This window comes from Hyaena hyaena, unplaced genomic scaffold, assembly GCF_003009895.1.
Source record: "Hyaena hyaena isolate Hyena2069 unplaced genomic scaffold, ASM300989v1 scaffold_93, whole genome shotgun sequence".
In the NCBI taxonomy this organism is placed as follows: Eukaryota; Metazoa; Chordata; class Mammalia; order Carnivora; family Hyaenidae; genus Hyaena; species Hyaena hyaena.
In genome coordinates, this window is record NW_024080724.1 from 451,169 (window position 1) to 468,727 (window position 17,559).

Sequence of the window (17,559 nt, forward strand, 5' to 3'; positions counted from 1 at the left end):
CGCCGCGCCGCGCCGCCCCGCCCCCGGGCCCGCCCCACCTGCGCCCCGCCCCCTTCCAGCCCACCCCGCGCCCTGGAGGGTGGCTGGTCTTCACTGGGTCGCCCCGCGGACTTGCCGAGACTCGCACTACCTTTCTTGTTGGAAAAGGTGACGGCCGTAAAACCCTCAGCTCAGCGCCTGGCACATCGTAAGCGCCCGGTAAGTGTTGGCTGAATGCGCCCTGCAAGCCCTTATCTCATCTGACCCTTACGCAGTCCAATCACAGGGTAGTAGGATTGCCAGCTCCACTTGACGGATGATGGGACTGAGGCACAGTGAGCCTGTGTCACCGAGGCCTGCAGGCCCCACCAAAGACAAAAGTGTTTAGATTCCGTGAATAGCAAACTTTCTCCTGGTTCTCTGTTAGTCAATCTTTGTTTTATCCCTCACTTCACAAAGGCCTCCAAGAAACTGATAAAAGGAATGAACCCCCTCAGGGAAAACACATGCAGAGGCACCCATAATATGATCGCACACATCCCAGGCCATCCGTTCCTGTTAAGTACCCCTGACCTTGGCCAGAGGTTTCCTTTGAGGGGATTGAAGAAATGAAGGAGCCGCTGGGGTGCTGAAAATATTTAACAGAGTCAAGACTAGAGTGAGGCAGGAGGCTCTCTCTAAGGCAGGAAATGATAGGTTGGGCCAAAAAGAATCAGCAATCAAAAATAAACAATGCTTTTAAAAATCAAAATGAAAGCAAAAAATCCATAATGAACAAAATATCAAAATTCTAAAAAAAAACAGAATGTGACCCTGTGTTTACATGGCTCACCTCACAGGCCTCACTCACCCTAATCCCTGCCCTGATTCCGTGTCTAGATTTTGGTGGTGGTTACATGGAGATATATACACACACACATATATATGTATATATGTAAAAAGTCCTCTGGGCACGTGGGGGGCTCAGCCCATTGAGCCTCTGACTCTTGATTCAGGCTCAGGTCATGATCCCAGGGGCGCGGGTGCAGTCTGAGATTCTCTCTCTCCCCCTCTGCCCCTTTCCCCAGCTCGTGCTCTCTCTCTCTCTCTCTCTCTCTCAATCTCTCTCGCTAAAATAAAAAATTTATTTTAAAAAGTCATCAATTTCTCCTTTTAAAAATATGCATTTGACTTATGAAAGTTCTATCTCAATTAAAAACATAAAAAATAAAGAGAACTATGAGGAATAAGAAACAGGAATACCCCTGGCCTCTAGTACAAATGCTGAAGTCCTCAATTTGGCAGGAAGAGATGCTAAGAATACGACTTCATGTCAAGGTCAAACTCCCCATGCCGCTGGGGGAGAGGGGAGAGGGCCTTTACCATTTCACACCTTTGTAACACATGTTGTTCTCCCAACTTGAAGTGCCTTTCCCCACCTGGCAAACTCCTGTCTACCCTTAAGTCCCTGCCAAAAGCCACCTTTTCTGTGAAGCTTCCGGCAACTCCACAGCCTTTTAGGCAAATGCGTTCCATGATTGCATCACCCTTTTGTTATTAGTCAGGGTTCCACCAGAAAAATAGAACCAGGAGGCGATATATTAAGAGATTTTTTTGCAAGCGAGTGGCTTATACAACTTCGGGGGCTGGTTAAGCAAGTCCAAAATCTGTAGGGCAGGCCACCAGCAGGGAAGGCTGAAACTCTCTGGCATGAGCTGAAGCTGCAGTCCACAGGCAGAATTTCTTATTTTGTAAGGCAGCCTCAGTTCTGCTCTGAAGGCCTTTCAACTGATTGAATCAGGCCCGCCTACATAATCTCCATTAAAGTCAACTGATGGTAGACCTTAATTATATTTACAAAATATTTTCATGGAAACATCTAAATTAGTGTTTGAGTGAATAACTGGGGGTTAAGACCTAACCAAGCTGACATACCAAACTGACCATGTCTATTAGTTTCCTAGGGCTGCCACAACAAAGTACCACAGTCTGGGTGGCTGAAAACAACATAAATGTATTCCCTCTCAGTTCTGGAGGCTAGACGCCCAAAATCAGTCAGTCCCATAAGCAAGGTCATGCTTACTCTGACTGCTCTATGGGAGAATCCATTCCGTACTTTTCTCTTAGTTTCTGGTGTTGCTTGAAATGCTTGCCATTGCTTGGCTGGTCCACGCATTGCTCTAATCTCTGCCTCCACTGTCATTCTTCTGATGTGTGTCTGTCTCTGTCTCTTCTACTCTTCTTCTAAAGGGCACCAGTCAAATTGGATCTGACGACTTTGCCTTAACTTGATTATATCCGTAAAGACCAAATAAGGTCACATTCATAGGTACCAAGGATTGGGACTTCAACATATCTTGTTGGGGGACTCAGTGCAATCCATAACACCATCATACTTGGTTACAGTGCTTGGTACACTGGGCCATGTTTAATTTAACCCTAGCCTTGTAACAAAAAGAATGTAAGGGACTTAGAGTATGACGGGCGGTCACTTCATGATTGCAGAGCTTGGTATAGAGTCAGACACACAGAAAGTGCTCAGTTAATGGCTGGCTTTGTATCTCACACTCACTTCTGTGGGCATCGCTTTGAACTCGCTGGGGCGGTAGGTGTCTGATGGTTACATGCAGGGAGGAGTCACTCCCATAATGTGACAAACATGAATTCTTCAGGTCTGGTTCCTGGAAGGGCCTCCGTGGTAACTTAATATGGGAGTTTTCAAAAATCTGGCTTCCAGGAATGCTGGGAGACACCCAGGAAAGGAAAAAGGGGCTGACTGAGGCTCCAGTTCTCTTCCCTAAAACCAGAACATTGACACTTTTATTTGTTTAATGCTTTGAGCTTCCTTCTTAGACTACAGCACCCTCCTCCCTAATTACCAGACGAACTGGTAACAACACCAAAGAAAGTGTATCATACAAGTCCACAGCATGTCAGTGGCAGAACAGGAAATAAAGTGGCCTAAAAAGGTGTGGCAGAAACCTGTGGATGTCTGCCAATATGCGTTCTCTTCTCCTTCCTTAACAGTAGAACCCCTGAGTTGTGTGCTTGTTTCTCTGGGCCCATGGTCTTCCAAAATAAAAACTAGAATTCTCAGCCTCCTTTGCAGCCAGGCACGGCCATATGACTGAGAGTGTAGCCAATGGACTATAAGTGGTATTATCAGATGGTGCTTCTGAATAATGTCCTTAAAGGAAACTTCCTTATCCTTGCCTCTTCCTGTAGGCTGGATTGTGGCTATAAAGATCAGAACTCAAGCAACACTGTGGGTCATGCAGTAAAAGCCATGCACTGAGAGTGGTTAAACAACATGGCAGAAGAAACCCAGGTCCCTAACATTGTGGACATTGAACCAGTCCTGATAACCCCCTTCCAGGTTTTGCTTACATGAGGGAGAAATCAACTTCTATCTTGTTTATGCCACTGTTTCTATTTCTTTTTCTTTCTTTTTTTCTATTTTCTTTGTTTTTTTCCTTTTATTTCTTTTTTTTTTTTTTTTTTTTTTTGTCCTATGCAGCCAAATCTAATTCTAAGTGATAACAAGATTAATTGCACAAGAACTCCTCCCAAATCTGGCTCTGATAGTGTGGTGGTTTTAAAACAAGGCTGCAAATTATTCAATAGGCCCCTTGCCTTGAATTGGGGCAGACCTGTAACTGCTTCAACTATTAGATTATGGTAGAAGTGGAGCTCCTTGACTTCACTGGCTAGGAGCAGGAAGACATGAAGCTTCCACTTTGTTCACAGGATCACTGTTCTTGGAGCTCGAGCTGCCAGGGAAGAAATCCCTATCTCGGTGTTGTCATGCTGGGGAAGCCGCAGGTGGACAACCTAGCCAACAGTGCCAGCTGTGCCCAAACTTCCACCGGCCCAGCCAGCCCAGGCATCAGGCAGGTGAGTGAAGAAGCCATCTTGGAAATGATTCCAGGATGCTAACCATTAAGGTCATTTCACCTGTGGCTCCAGATGTCACAGAATGGAGAACAGAGGTGCCCTTGTCAAATCCTTGACTCACAGAATCCAGGAGCACGACACGATGGTGGTTGTTTTACACCATGAAGTTTGGGGATGGTCTGTTACTCGGCAAGAGGTAACTAGAACAAATGGAACACGGTTTTTAATTCAGAAAATATTTATTGAGCGTCGACTATGTGCCAAGACCATGGTAGAGTCTAGGCACACTATAACGAGCAAGTGTCAAAGAGAAACAAAACCAGACACTAAAGTGGTAAGGGCAGATTTTCATCAGTAACATGCTATCGCAATAGGGAAGAGGGCCCAGCGTGAACAGATTCAACTTTGATTTGCACAGAATGACTGGGCGTTGTAAATAGGGTCAGGGAAGTGAAAAATGAGAAAGGAGTAGTCAGCATAAATGCCGATAATGCCAGCTCTGTCTGTGTCTGGCAAATATCAAAGTTAGGATTCTGTTCTCACACAGAGACAGAGGCCCTATCCTTCCTGATGATTACGTTGTAAAGGAAGGGTTTTCAGTCCTTGAGAAAGACACTCTTGAATCGTAGGAGATACATATACATCTCAAAGGGACAGAGAAAGGATTTATAACTGTAAGCCCTTCTTAGTAAGTTCTCTAAGAAAGGGTAGTCAGGGACTGACAGTTAGGTGTCTGCTATGACAAACAGTAGATTGGACATCCTTGAGCTTTCTCAGGCAGACACTTAAGAGGGGGCGGGGGTCACCCTAAGAGTGCAGCCTTGAGCTGTTAAAAACTCTGTTACTGTTTACATTGTTAATATGAAGGGAGGTGGATGTATAAAATCATCTGTGTTCAGAGTCTGTCATCTTTATAGGCCAAAGTTAAGGCTTGGTTGAGAAGTGGGCTCAGAGGAGCCTGGCCGGGGTTTGTTTGATCAAGGAGAAAGTCTTTGTCACGACGCCTATTTGCAACATCATGGTGCTTAGAGTGCAATGGAATAGACAAATATTAAAAAGGTATCTTACTGGAGTTGTGGGAAGTGTTTTTGAAGAATTACAGCGTGCTAAAGCCTGGTTTAGTTGAGGGCTTTGAGAAGGCTTCTCTGAGGAAGTAATGTTTACATGGGGACCTGAATGTTAAAGTGATATCAGAGATTTGAAACCGTATTTTAGGTTAAGGTGGAGCTCCCTCTGCTGGGAGGGAAATTTGGGGAAATGAATATTTTTGTCTCTCCCATAAAAGGACAGAGTGAGTAAACTGTATTTAAAAAAAAAAAAAAAATCCTGGGAAGCTAGTCCAAAGCTTTTTAATTAGATATTCTCTATTTTCAAGGGGACCACAACCAAAAAAGTTAAGAGGCATAAATGTGGTCTGATTCTCTCATTTTGCAGATGCGGAGCCTGAGGCACAGAGCAGGGAAAGGGCCTTGAACAAGTTGGTGTCTCAGATACAGGTAGAATTTAAGCCTCCATCCTTGTTGACTCACAGCCTTCCTGGAGGAAAGGGGCTTTCCATGAACATCTCCCTGGGCTCCAGGCATCTCCTCCCCCATCCCCCACGCCCCGGGGCTCCAGGCGGGGGATGGGTTTGAAGAGAACCATGCAAAGCACTCCCACACAGGACAACCTGCTGAGGACACCAGACTGGTGGGAGGTGACTTCACCCACAGAACAGAGTCTGCTGGTTGGTGCTAGAAGGCAGGTGTGAGAGGAAAGGCCTGGAGCTGTGCCTTTTGGCCCCTATCCAGATGTTCAACACAATTAAGATCTGCGGTCAGATTAGAAAGCAGACTCGGATTACAACTCACACTGTCTTGGATCAGTTTACCAGATTGGAATGCTTCCTGATAGAGGCTCAGCTGCCAAGAAAAGAACGGCTCTACAAAACCCGGGTTCAAGTCCCAGATAATGGTAGGGGCTGTCATTTATTGAGCATTTCTAAGTGCCATAAACTGCTAGACTTTATTTTTCATGTACTATCTCCTTTCACTCTTTTTTTTTTTTAATATTTTTATTTATTTCTAGGAGAGAGAGAGACAGCGTGAACAGGGGAGGGTCAGAGAGAGGGGGAGATACAGATTCCGAAATAGGCTCCAGGCTCTGAGCTGGCAGTCAGCACAGAGCCCGACACGGGGCTCGAACCCACGAACCGCGAGATCATGACCTAAGCGAAAGTCAGACGCTTAACTGACTAAGCCACCCAGGTGCCCCACTCTCCTTTCACTCTTATGACGACATTGCAAGGTAGACAGATGAGGAAATTTAGGCTCAGAAGGCGAGGTGACTTATTCAGGGTCAAAAGACATGGAAGTGCAGAGTGATGGTCTGGGTCCAAGTCTCTTGACTCCTAATTCAGGATTCCCCACCACACAATTCACTGGCAGACTGCTGTGAGGCGAAAAGGCAGCTTAGTTTAATGCATAGGCACACAACTGTGGAGCCCACTTGCCTGAGCTCACACCTCAGCCCCATCACAGATTGCTGGGTGGCCTTAGGCAAGTTACTTAACCTTTCTTGACTCAAGTTGCTCATCTATAAAATGGTGGTGATTATAATAGTACCTCCTGAGTAGGGTTCTGGGGAGGATTGAGTGCTGTAGTCTACACAGCCACCCCAGGCTCAAAGCAGGGTGGGAAGAATTTCTACAAAGGCAAATGGAAGGTGTCCAGCACCTTGCTACTCGAAGTATGGTCCTTAGCCCGGCCGCATTGGTACCAACTGGGAGCTGTCAGAAATACAACAGCTGGTTAGTGGAGATAAAGCACCAGGAATGGTCTCTGCCCAGAGTAAGCCCTATACAAATGTTACCGATGATGACAAATGGCACCCAGCTGGGAAAATCCAGCTGGGACTTTAATTCTTTTTGCACCACTTCGAGTACCTTGTCCTTCCCTTGGGTTTGTTGTTCATTTGGGGGAGCTTATTTGTTCTTTGACCATACCATCTTGTTTCATCAGCTGTTCAACCAACAAATAGATCTCTCTAGAAGACACTTTTGATTTTTTTGTATTAGCTCCCTTCATAGGGGTCATTACACCCCTTTGAGAGTTTAGCGTGATATATGGTAAATGTGAAATTTCAAACATTAGTGGAGAAAAGATGGCTGATTCAGTCAATGACTGGGGCAACTTAATAGCCATTCAGAAAAAAATAAAGTTGAATCCCAAACTCACACCTTATACCAACATAAATTCCAAATGATCTAAAGATGTAAAAGTAAAAATTAATAATAAAAAAATCCAGTAATAAAGGTATTGGATGAAAGAGCCAAAAAACCTTTATAGAAAAGATCTATAAAGTTGACTACATAAAAATTTTAATATTCAGTAAGGCCCAAAATAATATAAACTCAAAAGCAAAAGACAAATCAGAAAGAGATATTTGCAGATGACATTTACCCAGTATGTGAATCAGCAGGGAAATAAAAAGAACAGAAATGAAAATGGCTGAAAGGAGGCGCCTGGGTGGCTTAGTCGGTTGAGCATCCGACTTTCGCTTAGGTCATGATCTCGCGGTTTGTGGGTTCGAGCCCCGCATCGGGCTCTGTGCTGACTGCCAGCGCAGAGCCTGGAGGCTGTTTCAGTCTGTGACTCCCTCTCTCTCTGACCCTCCCCTGCTCACGCTGTCTCTCTCTCTCTCTCCTAGAAATAAATAAAACATTAAAAAAAAAATTAAAAAAAAAAAGAAAATGGCTGAAAGACAGTTCACCCAATAAAGAAATACAAATGGTCTATAAACATATCAAAATGTGTTCAATTTCTCTATTTAAAATGCATGCAAATTAAACTTACTCTGAATCACGTTTTCACCTACCAGATTGGCAAAGGTTAAAAGGTTTTTGATTCCGGTGTTGGCAAGGACGTGACTAAACAGGCACTCTTATCCACTGTTGGTAGGAATGCAAACTGGCATAACCTTTTGGAAAGCAATTAGGCAACATTTATTAGAAATATTAATGTCTATATCCTTTTGATTCTGCAGTGTCACGTCAACAGAAATAGATTCACAAGTGCTCAAGAGATGTGCTAAGAAAAGGAAGCCTTTTGCAGTATCGTGTCTAAAAGCAGGAAGGTGTTAATAACCCAAATGTCCACAATAGGAGATTATAAATTACTGCACATTCACTCACACACTAATATACCAAAGTATCATTAACAGGAATGAAACTAATTCTAGGTGTTTAATGTACAAATGTGCTTAAGATGCATTATTAAGTCAAGAAAAGCAAGTTGTAGAGCTGTATAGATGGTATGATCCTATTCTGATAAAATTTCTTAGTGTACACAAAGGAAAAAAACTCTAAGGAAATATCCAAACTATTAACTATTATATTTATTTCTGATGACTCAGATTCTGTGAGCCTTTCCTTTCCATTCAATTGAATCATGTTTTTCAACAAATATTTATTGATTACCTACCACCTACCTATCACTGATTTCAAAGGAGCTCACATTCTATATTTGCACAACCTTGGAATTCTTTTCAACAAACATTATTATCATATTAGGGAAAACAAGTTAGACATTTAAAAGTAAATAAGTACTCTTTATTTTTTCAATGTTTGAGAGAGAGAGAGAGAGCGCGCGCAAGCAAGCAAGCACAAGTGAGAGTGGGGGAGAGGCAGAGAGAGAAAGAGAGAATCCCAACCAGGCTCTGCACTGTCAGTGCAGACCCCGATGTGGGACTCAAACTCATAAACCATGAGATCATGACCTGAGCCGAAGTTGGACACTTAACCAACTGAGCCACCCAGGCCCCAGTAAGTCTTCAGAGATGATTTTACTTGCAGGCCGTCTTTACCTCCTTTCTAATCCACTGCACCAGTGTCTGGAATCCAGCCCCTGGTCCCTCTTTCCAATCTATATCCTCTCTTTTCTTCCCGCTACCCAGATCTCCCCCAGTCTTTCTGCCCAACTTGTGACCAGGCTCTCCCATGAAGCTGTCAGTGATACCCCCAGACTGTGATACCTGCCTCTGAACTGATGATGAAGCTCACAGACCACCCTCTCCACAGTCATGTGGGATCCCCTGGGAGCCAGCGGCTGACCCTATTGTCCGTAACATTCCATCACAAACGATGCCGGGCACACAGAAGGTGCTCAGTAAGTGTTGGCTGGATGAGTCTGTGTTGGTGATGGAGGTACGCTGCTCGGATCATCCTTCCAGAGAGCCCTGCCCTGACCCCTGAGAGGATGACTGTGGGGACCGTAGGAGCAGACTCGAACGTCTGGCTAACAGTTGGGTTTAGCACTAGAGGACAGGAGGCGGGTGAGGTCAGAGGACTTTATTCCTCTGGGGAGTGCTCCCTACTAGGTTATGCGGCTTGGCTGTGTCCCTCTACCAAAGGTCCTAACTCCTATCAGCTAGATCTCTCCATTTTCTCTCTTGCAGAATTCCAGTGACTGCTCTCGCCCTTCCGCCTTCTGGCCTGGGTGACAATGGCTCCCTATTGTTCCCAGCTCTGGAGTACTGCACCAGCTCTTGTGGCTTTTAGTAAACCCTGCCCAGACTTCTATAATTAGTCCTTTAGTAAATCTTCCTCACTTCTTCAGCCAAGTGTACCATCTGTCTCCTGCTGGGACCCTGACTGCTATAGCCACTGTTCCACGCGAGATTTTTTTATAATAGCAGAACTCTGGAAACAAGTTAATTGTGCACCATTAAAAACTGATTAAATAAATTATGGAACATCTGCTTAATCATGTTACATGCTACCACTGAAAATGATATGGCAGATCTATAGTCACCTGCATGGAAAGATGCCCAGGCATTTGTCAAAATTTTAAAAAGCAAGATTCAGAATAGGCTGCATTGTCTGAACTCATTCATCCAAAATGTAAAATACACATTTGTTAAGGCTGGGTTTGAGGTGAGGACAACCCTGCTCAAAACAAACCTATCAAAAAGTATGGGGGGGCAGGCGGCGAGGATTTTCCGATTCCCTCTCTTTCCATCACTCGTCTTGCTTCCCTGAGTGGTAGCTTCACTCTCAGGCAGCCAATCTTCAAGTGGTGGCAGAGCAAGGACCCGTTCGGCTCACGACACCCGGACATCCTGGCAGTGAACACTTCAGCACAGACGGCTTTGTTCCCAATCGTTTGGCAAACAATCCTGGGCCAAAGCAATAAGGACGGACTTGGACATATGCTAACCACTGAACCATACACACTGAGAGCGGAGAGGGAGGCTCCCCGGGAGAAAGGGGGGATTTCTTTCCCAAGTAAGAGAAACAGGACAGGTGTAGGCAGCAGGGATTCGCTCTAGGGAATATTTGTCGTCAACATTTGTTGTCTTTTTTGTCTGCTCACTATCTGAGTCCTCCTGCCTATTCTGGAGAGTCTCCTACCTTCTAGAGCATGTATACTGGAGTGCACCCCCCCCCAACCCCGGCTATACATGCTGAAAGTTCCAGAAAGGCGCTTTCCCCAGCCTCCCTTTTTGCCAGGCAAAACATGAGACCCAGGCTGAGCCATTTACATGCTCTCATCTCAGGCTTTGGCTCTCAAGCTGGTAATGCAAAAAAGGGCTTGTGTCAGGGCGCCTGAATGGCTCTGTGGTTACATGTCTGACTCTTGATTTTAGTTCAGGTCATGATCTCACAGTTCGTGAGATAGAGCCCCATGCTGTCAGCACAGAGTGTACCTGGGATTCTCTCTCTCCCTCTCTCAAAACAAACAAACAAACTTAAAAAAAAAAAAAAAAAAAGGCCTGTTCAGACTCCATCCTGGTATAGGGTGCAGCCATAGAATGATCTGGGGCATCACTCTTGGTTGTGGGGCCTCCAAAATTTGTTTTCTGGCCCTTGTAGGATCTGTGAGCTACAAGAAGAACTTTGTATTAATCCCTCTTTCTAATTTCTAGCTAAAGGGTTAATTTCTACAGCTTGCAAGCAAGAAGGTGGATCAATGCCTATACAGACAAAGGCATGTTTGTATACGTGTGAAATATCATCAGAAAGATAAAACAAATGTGAATACTGGTTACCTGGGGGGAGCTGGACCAGGAAAGTGGGGGAAGAGGGAAAGGAGCTTTTACTTTTGTCTTATGTCCTTTTGTACTGTTGGAATTTATTTTTTATCATGCGTATTACTTTTATAATGAAACAACTAGTTAGTAAAAAGATACCTAAATAAACAGACTAAGAAAAGGATGCAATTATTCAGGATTTCCCCAGAAACAAATGTCTTCATTAGGCCTTAAAAAGGAAGTCATCCTCCCCTCTCCGGTGAATGGGGCCAAATCTAGAAGCGAGTGAGAGTGTACCGCCTCAGACACCGGGCCTAAGTGATTCGCTCTAGCCCTGTAACTCACCCTGGTCACTTTCCATGGCTCCCCATTACTCATAGAGTAAATCCCACAGTCTCCATCCTAGCCCTGAAGCCCTTGGCAGTCTGAGTCCTGTGTACTCTGGAGACCTTTCCTCATCTTTACACTGCGCTTAGAAGACTGTTCCAGCTCTGCTGGCCCAGATCCTAAGGGTTTTACTGTCTTCTCTGATCTTCCAATGTCATGACCTTTATTCCTTCTTCAGGCTCTCTGCAAGTTTTGATTTGTGTTATGTCTATGTACATGAGACTTAGTCATTTAACACTCATGTACTGGGCACCTACTATATGACTGGCCATCTTCTAGGTTTCTGGACCGCAGCTCACAATCCGCTGAAACCAATTACCCCATATCCGAATGTTGATGTTATCACGATGAGCAGGAAGCGTAGGCAATTTGCAAACAGGACTGCCCTTGTTAGGACCTTTTTTCCCCTCTGCCTGGATTGCACTCTCCCCAGATGTCATCATGGCTCCATTTTTCAATTTCTTCAGGTCTCTGTGTAAGTGCCACATTGTCAGCGATGCCTTCTCTACCCACCCTACTATAAAATAACGTCCTATCCTCTATCCTATTTACTTGGATTTATGTTATGCTCTATTTATTGCTTTAGTAGCACTCATCACCAACAGACATACAAGTTACTTACTTGTGTATTTACAGCTTGTCTTTTTCCATACAAGTTACTTACTTGTGTATTTACAGATTATCTTTTTCCACTGTCAGCTCCAGAGAAGCAGGGATTTTAGTTTGTTCCCTCCGGCTTCTCCAGTACCTACAACAGTGCAGAGTTGGCACTCCCTAAATGTTTGCTGAGAACAGGGGATTGGGCTGGATGTCAGACCTGGTCCTAGCACAGCTCTCCTGCAGGACCGTCGTGGGGCCTATAGCAACACTCAACCTCCTTTAAGTTTCTGTTGTGTCTTATTGTCAATTGGAGTGGTTGTCTGAGCCCTCCCCGGTGGCTAACAGGATGCTGTGAGGACCCAATGTGGGTCTTGAACTTCAGTGTGCACCAGAATCACCTGGAGGGCTTATTAAAATACCGGCGGTCTGGGGCACCTGGGTGGCTCAGTCGATTAAGCGTCCGACTTCGGCTCAGGTCATGATCTCATGTTCGTGGGTTCGAGCCCCGCATCGGGCTCTGTGCTGACTGCCAGCTCAGAGCCTGGAGCCTGTTTCAGAGTCTGTGACTCCCTCTCTGACCCTCCCCTGCTCACGCTGTCTCTATCTCTCTCTCAAAAATAAATAAAACATTAAAAAATAAAATACCGGCGGTCTGGAGCCACACACAGAATTTTGTTTTTTCTTTAAACGTTTTATTTATTTCTGAGAGAAACAGTGTGAGCCGGGGACGGTCAGAGAGAGAGGGAGACACAGAATCTGAAACAGCCTCTAGGCTCTGAGCTGCCAGCACAGAGCCCGACGCGGGGCTCGAACCCATGAACTGTGAGATCATGACCCGAGCCGAAGTCGGACGCGTAACCGACTGAGCCACCCAGGTACCCCCCGCCCCCACCCCCACCCCCGCACAGAATTTTTGATCCGGTAGATTTGGGGTGGCGTCAGGGAATTTGCGTTTGTAACAACGTCCCAGAAGGTGCAGATGCAAGAATCACTGATGAAAAGAGATGAAGGACAGGAGGCGCTGGTAGCCTTAATTTCCAGGTGACCAGCTCCGAAGGCCACGCAGGACGTTCCGAGGGGAGCGGAAGGAACAGAACGGATCCATCCGCCCCTCACTCTCGCCAACACCTATTTAGGAAGCGGCGGTGCAGCGCCAGGCACTGGTAGGGTAGGGGCAGCGGCGCGCCACAGGCCGGCCCGAAGCGGCGGTGGACCCACACCCCGTGGTTCCGAGCTCGCAGCATGAATAGCGGGCAGCTGCCGCTCCGGCGTCCGCACGGGGCAGGAAGTCCCCCGAGCCGCCGGGGAGGGCCACCACTGGGCGCCGCACGCACCGCGCGGACGCCGCTCAGAGGCTCCGGGAACTCGCCGTCCCTCCCCACGCGGCCGGGACTCCGGCGCGCGCCCGGCACTCCGTAGGCGCGCGCCCGGCACTCCGTAGGCGCGCGCCCGGCACACAGTAGGCGCGCGCCCGGCACACAGTAGGCGCGCGCCCGGCACACAGTAGGCGCGCGCCCGGCACACAGTAGGCGCGCGCCCGGCACACAGTAGGCGCGCGGCCCCGCCCCCGGCGCGCCCCGGGCACACAGTAGGCGAGCGGGCGGCGGGCGGAAGGGGGCGCTGGCGCGCGGTATCCGGGGGCGGAGCCGGGGCGGCCGGCCAGGCGGACGAGCGCGGGCAGCGGGGCCGCGATGGGCGAGGGCGGGCTGCCCCCGGCCTTCCAGCTGCTGCTGCGCGCCTGCGACCAGGGCGACACGGAGACCGCGCGGCGGCTGCTGGAGCCGGGGGCGGCGGAACCGGCGGAGCGCGGCGCGGAGCCCGAAGCGGGCGCGGAGCCGGCGGGGGCCGAGGCGGCCGGGCCCGGGGCGGCGGCGGCGGCGGCGGCGGCGGCCGCCGCGCCCGTGCCTGTGGACTGCTCGGACGAGGCGGGCAACACGGCGCTGCAGTTCGCCGCGGCCGGGGGCCACGAGCCGCTGGTGCGCTTCTTGTTGCGCCGCGGCGCCTCGGTCAACAGCCGCAACCACTACGGCTGGAGCGCGCTCATGCAGGCAGCCAGGTGAGGGGCCGGGGGCTGGGGGTGGTGGGCCGCCGTCCCCGGGGCGAGGAGGGCTCAGGTGGCCGGCGCTGCCGGGCGCCCTCCGCAGACGCCCCGGGAGGCAAAGAGTCAAGGACTCGTTCCGGAGAGCCGGCATGGTAAACTTTGAGCAGCTTGGGATACTACGAGAAGTGGAAGTGCTTTTTAGTAATAAAATCAGAATCTTAGAAAGAGTGGGTCTTTTGAAACAGAATCTGAAGACTGCGTCGAATGGAATCTTAAGAGATCCATCATCTTAGAGGTGGTTATTCATTCCTCCTTTCAACATGGGTTCCTACGACCCTACCTCCCCACCTAGCCTGAAGATGGGACACTGCGGGAGCCAAGGCACAGCCCCACGGGGAGCAGCTCACGCACCAGTGGGCAGGCCAGGCAGGACATCAGGCTTGACGGGGAAAGTGCAGGGAGCTCTGGGGATGGCAGACCCCGTTTGGGGAAGTGGAGAAAGGTTTTTGGTAAGAATGATGTACAGATTCATGTCGAGACTCTGTAAGAATGAACCAGGACAGAAGAAGTGGCCATGGGGTGATAGGCTCACGCAAACGTTTCGAAGCACGAGTGAACATAAGGCGTTGGTAGGACTGCTAGACTGATGTCAGTACCAGGAAGGGGCTCCAAGTAGTGGGAGATGATGCTTCCCTGGAGAGAAGGGGCAGATGCCATGTGGCAGGGCTGAGAGGGATGAGCTCTCCTAAGAGCACTGGGGAGTGATAGAAGGTTCTAGGCAGAGTGAGTGACAATCAGATGTATGTTTTGGAAAGATCGCTTTCAGTGCAGTGTGAGGACAGATTGGAGGGACGGGCTAACGTCAGAAAGCCTAGTTAGCGGGGGATTGCAGCGGCTCGGGAGAGGTGATGGTGGCCTGGACCAGAGCCGAGACAGCAGTGGGAGAACAAAGAGATGTTTGAGCTGTACTCAGGAAGCAGGGTGAACAGGCCCTGAAAGCCTGGTGGGAAGGAACTCAGGTGTACAGTAAAGTCACTCACCCCTGTTGGCCATCTACTTCGGTCCCACCCACCCCTTAGTTTGGTCTCTGATGGATGTTTTAGTATCAGAAATGGTCACATTCGTGTTTTTTCCTGTTCTGAAAACGATAGCCTTTATTGAGCCCTTTTTGTGTCGAGCACTGTGTTCAGTGCTTTAAATGAAGTAACTCATTCAATCCACACAAAACCTTAGGAAGTATGGCTAGTGTCATCCCATTTTACAGATGAGGAATTGAGGCTCAGAGGTAGGTAACTTGCCCAGGACCACGCAGCTAGTAAGTGGCAGAGTCACATGCACATGCAGGCAGGTGGCCCCAACGCCTGTGCTCCCCAGCCTCTGCTCTCAACACATCTGTGCCTGTTCCTTTTTAGTGTTGACCACAGGGAAGCTACTCCCCAAATTGGCCAAATGCTAAAGACATAGGTTACGTGGTGTTTACTTTGGCCCTAACATCACCCTTGGCTTCTTTACTTCTGCCCTTCGTTTCTCTGCCCGCCAATATGGCAGAGGTGGCCCCTCTGTTCAGTGCTTTGGGTGGTGGGAGTTTGTACCAGGTCTTTAAACACAGGTGTGAATTGCCAAAATTAATTGGTAATCACAGCAGCTGTTCAGAAAGTCCCACGCTTCCCTATCCTCAGTAATTACCTGGTAGAATCTTAGCATCCACAAAATGATCTCAGCCTTCCTTGAAGTCTTTTATGTTTTCAGCCTAATTGAATGACCGTTTAGGCTACCCATGGATTCAGAAAGCATTCCAAATGTCAGCATTTCTGTCCAAATTCATCCCTTTTCTTTCTCTCTGAAAATTTGTTATACCAGAAGAGCTGGGGTTTGGGGATTTTAGAGTCTGGGTTCAAGTTTTGATTCTGTCACTTTCAAATCAAGAGGCCCTGAATTTACTGCTTTCCATTCAAATCTTCAGTTTCCTCACTTATGAAATGGACATTATCAGTTTATTTTAGGTTTTTTAAAGATCAAATCAGGGGCATTTGGGTGGCTCAGTCGGTTAAGCCTCTGACTCTTGATTTTGGCTCAGGTCCTGATCTCATGGTTAATGAGGTTGAGCCCTGCACAGGTCTCCGTGTCAAGCCTGTGGAGCCTGCTTGGGATTCTCTCTCTCCTCTCTGTGCTTATCCCCCAGTCATGCACACCTCCTCTCTCTCAAAGTAAATAAATAAACATGTTTTAAAAATCCAGTGAGAGGAAGGGGCACCTGGGTGGCTCTGTTGGTTAAATGCCTGACTTCAGCTCAGGTCTTGATCTTGCAGTTCATGGGTTCAAGCCCCATGTTGGGCTCTGTGTTGACAGCTCAGAGCCTGGAGCCTACTTCAGATTCTGTATCTCCCTCTCTCTCTGCCCCTCCCCTGCTCACACTCTGTCTCTCTCTCTCTCTCAAAAATAAACATTAAAAAAAAAGATGTCAAAGGGGCGCCTGGGTGGCTTAGTCGGTTGAGCGTCCAACTTTCGCTTAGGTCGTGATCTCGCGGTTCGCGGGTTCGAGCCCCGCGTCGGGCTCTGTGCTGACTGCCAGCTCAGAGCCTGGAGCCTGTTTCAGTCAGTGACTCCCTCTCTCTCTGACCCTCCCCTGCTCGCGCTGTCTCTCTCTCTCTCTCTCCTAGAAATAAATTAAAAAAAAAACATTTAAAAAAAAAAAAGATGTCAAAAATCCAATGAGGTGTGCTTGGGTGGCTCAGTTGGTTGAGCTTCCAGTTCTTGACTTCGGCTCAGGTCATGGGACTAAGCCCCACGTCAGGTTCCTCACTGAGTGTGGAGCCTGCTTGAGATTCTAACTCTCTGTCCCTTGCATTCTCCTCTCTTTGTCTCTATAAAATAAAAAGATCAAATGAGACAAAAGTGACAATACCTTTTAATCTGCTGTTAGGAATTGTGCCAGATTTTATCTTACACTTCATAATGAAATAGTGTAATTTTTAAAAATTCTTTACCTCAGAGGAGGATGCAGGAGTTCTTTAGTTATTCCCATTGTCTGTCTCTAGACCATCCTCCACGTGGTTATGCCCGTCCTTCATTTAGACACTTAATCGTTTCCAGCAGTTACTGAGTGCCACTGTAGGTCAGCCACCAGTCCTGTCTGTCCTTGGGGAGCGCACGGTCTTACAGGAAGACACGATTGTAGGAGGGAGGCTCAGGTGCGCAGATGAAGGGTACCTGAACTGAGGGGCAGGGGGGCTGGAAGCTGCTCAGAGGTGAACTCTGAGCCAAGTCCCGAAGCAGGATGAAGGGTGTGCTCAGGATATAGGGACAGGAGAGGACTCTGGTCAGAGAGGCGGCATGGCAGAGGTGTGGGAGGAGTATAATCGGGGCTGGCGTGAGGGTTGGGCGGAAATGAAGCCGACCAAGTCGGCAGGCCTTCCTCCGGCAGCGGGAAGCTGGGGAGTGGCCATCAGGTTTAGGTTTGGGCAGCACCATCACGCAGGATGGTCAGGAAGGGACTGGAGGCAGGAAGATAGGTTGGGGTAGCTGCTTTCTGCACTGGAGTTTATGTCCATTTGATTTTGCTCCCTCTCTGCTCTTGGAGAAGAGGAGGGACAGGCCCAGTTCACCAAGCTCTCCCTCCAGAGGCTGAGCTGACCCGGTACCGTTAAGGTTCATGTCCCTGAAGGTATTTG

At 48.2% G+C, this 17,559-nt stretch overlaps 1 protein-coding gene and 1 long non-coding RNA gene across 3 annotated transcripts in view; both read left to right on the plus strand.

Annotated features, from left to right (window-relative positions):
• Positions 1 to 147: 147 nt before the first annotated feature.
• Positions 148 to 5,859, plus strand: LOC120233540. Of its 2 annotated transcripts, XR_005528845.1 has the most exons (4): positions 148 to 198; positions 3,706 to 3,852; positions 5,287 to 5,348; positions 5,516 to 5,859. It is a non-coding gene; the product is annotated as an uncharacterized LOC120233540 (long non-coding RNA). The 2 variants fall into 2 exon arrangements; XR_005528844.1 differs by having other exon boundaries at positions 5,287 to 5,859.
• A 7,679-nt stretch (positions 5,860 to 13,538) lies between these two features.
• ANKS6 (ankyrin repeat and sterile alpha motif domain containing 6) overlaps positions 13,539 to 17,559 on the plus strand; it is a 47,018-nt gene continuing 42,997 nt past the window's right edge. Inside the window, exon 1 of the mRNA XM_039234748.1 lies at positions 13,539 to 13,903. Within this exon, the coding sequence (XP_039090679.1) occupies positions 13,539 to 13,903 (365 nt within the window). The remainder of the gene's footprint in view (positions 13,904 to 17,559) is intronic.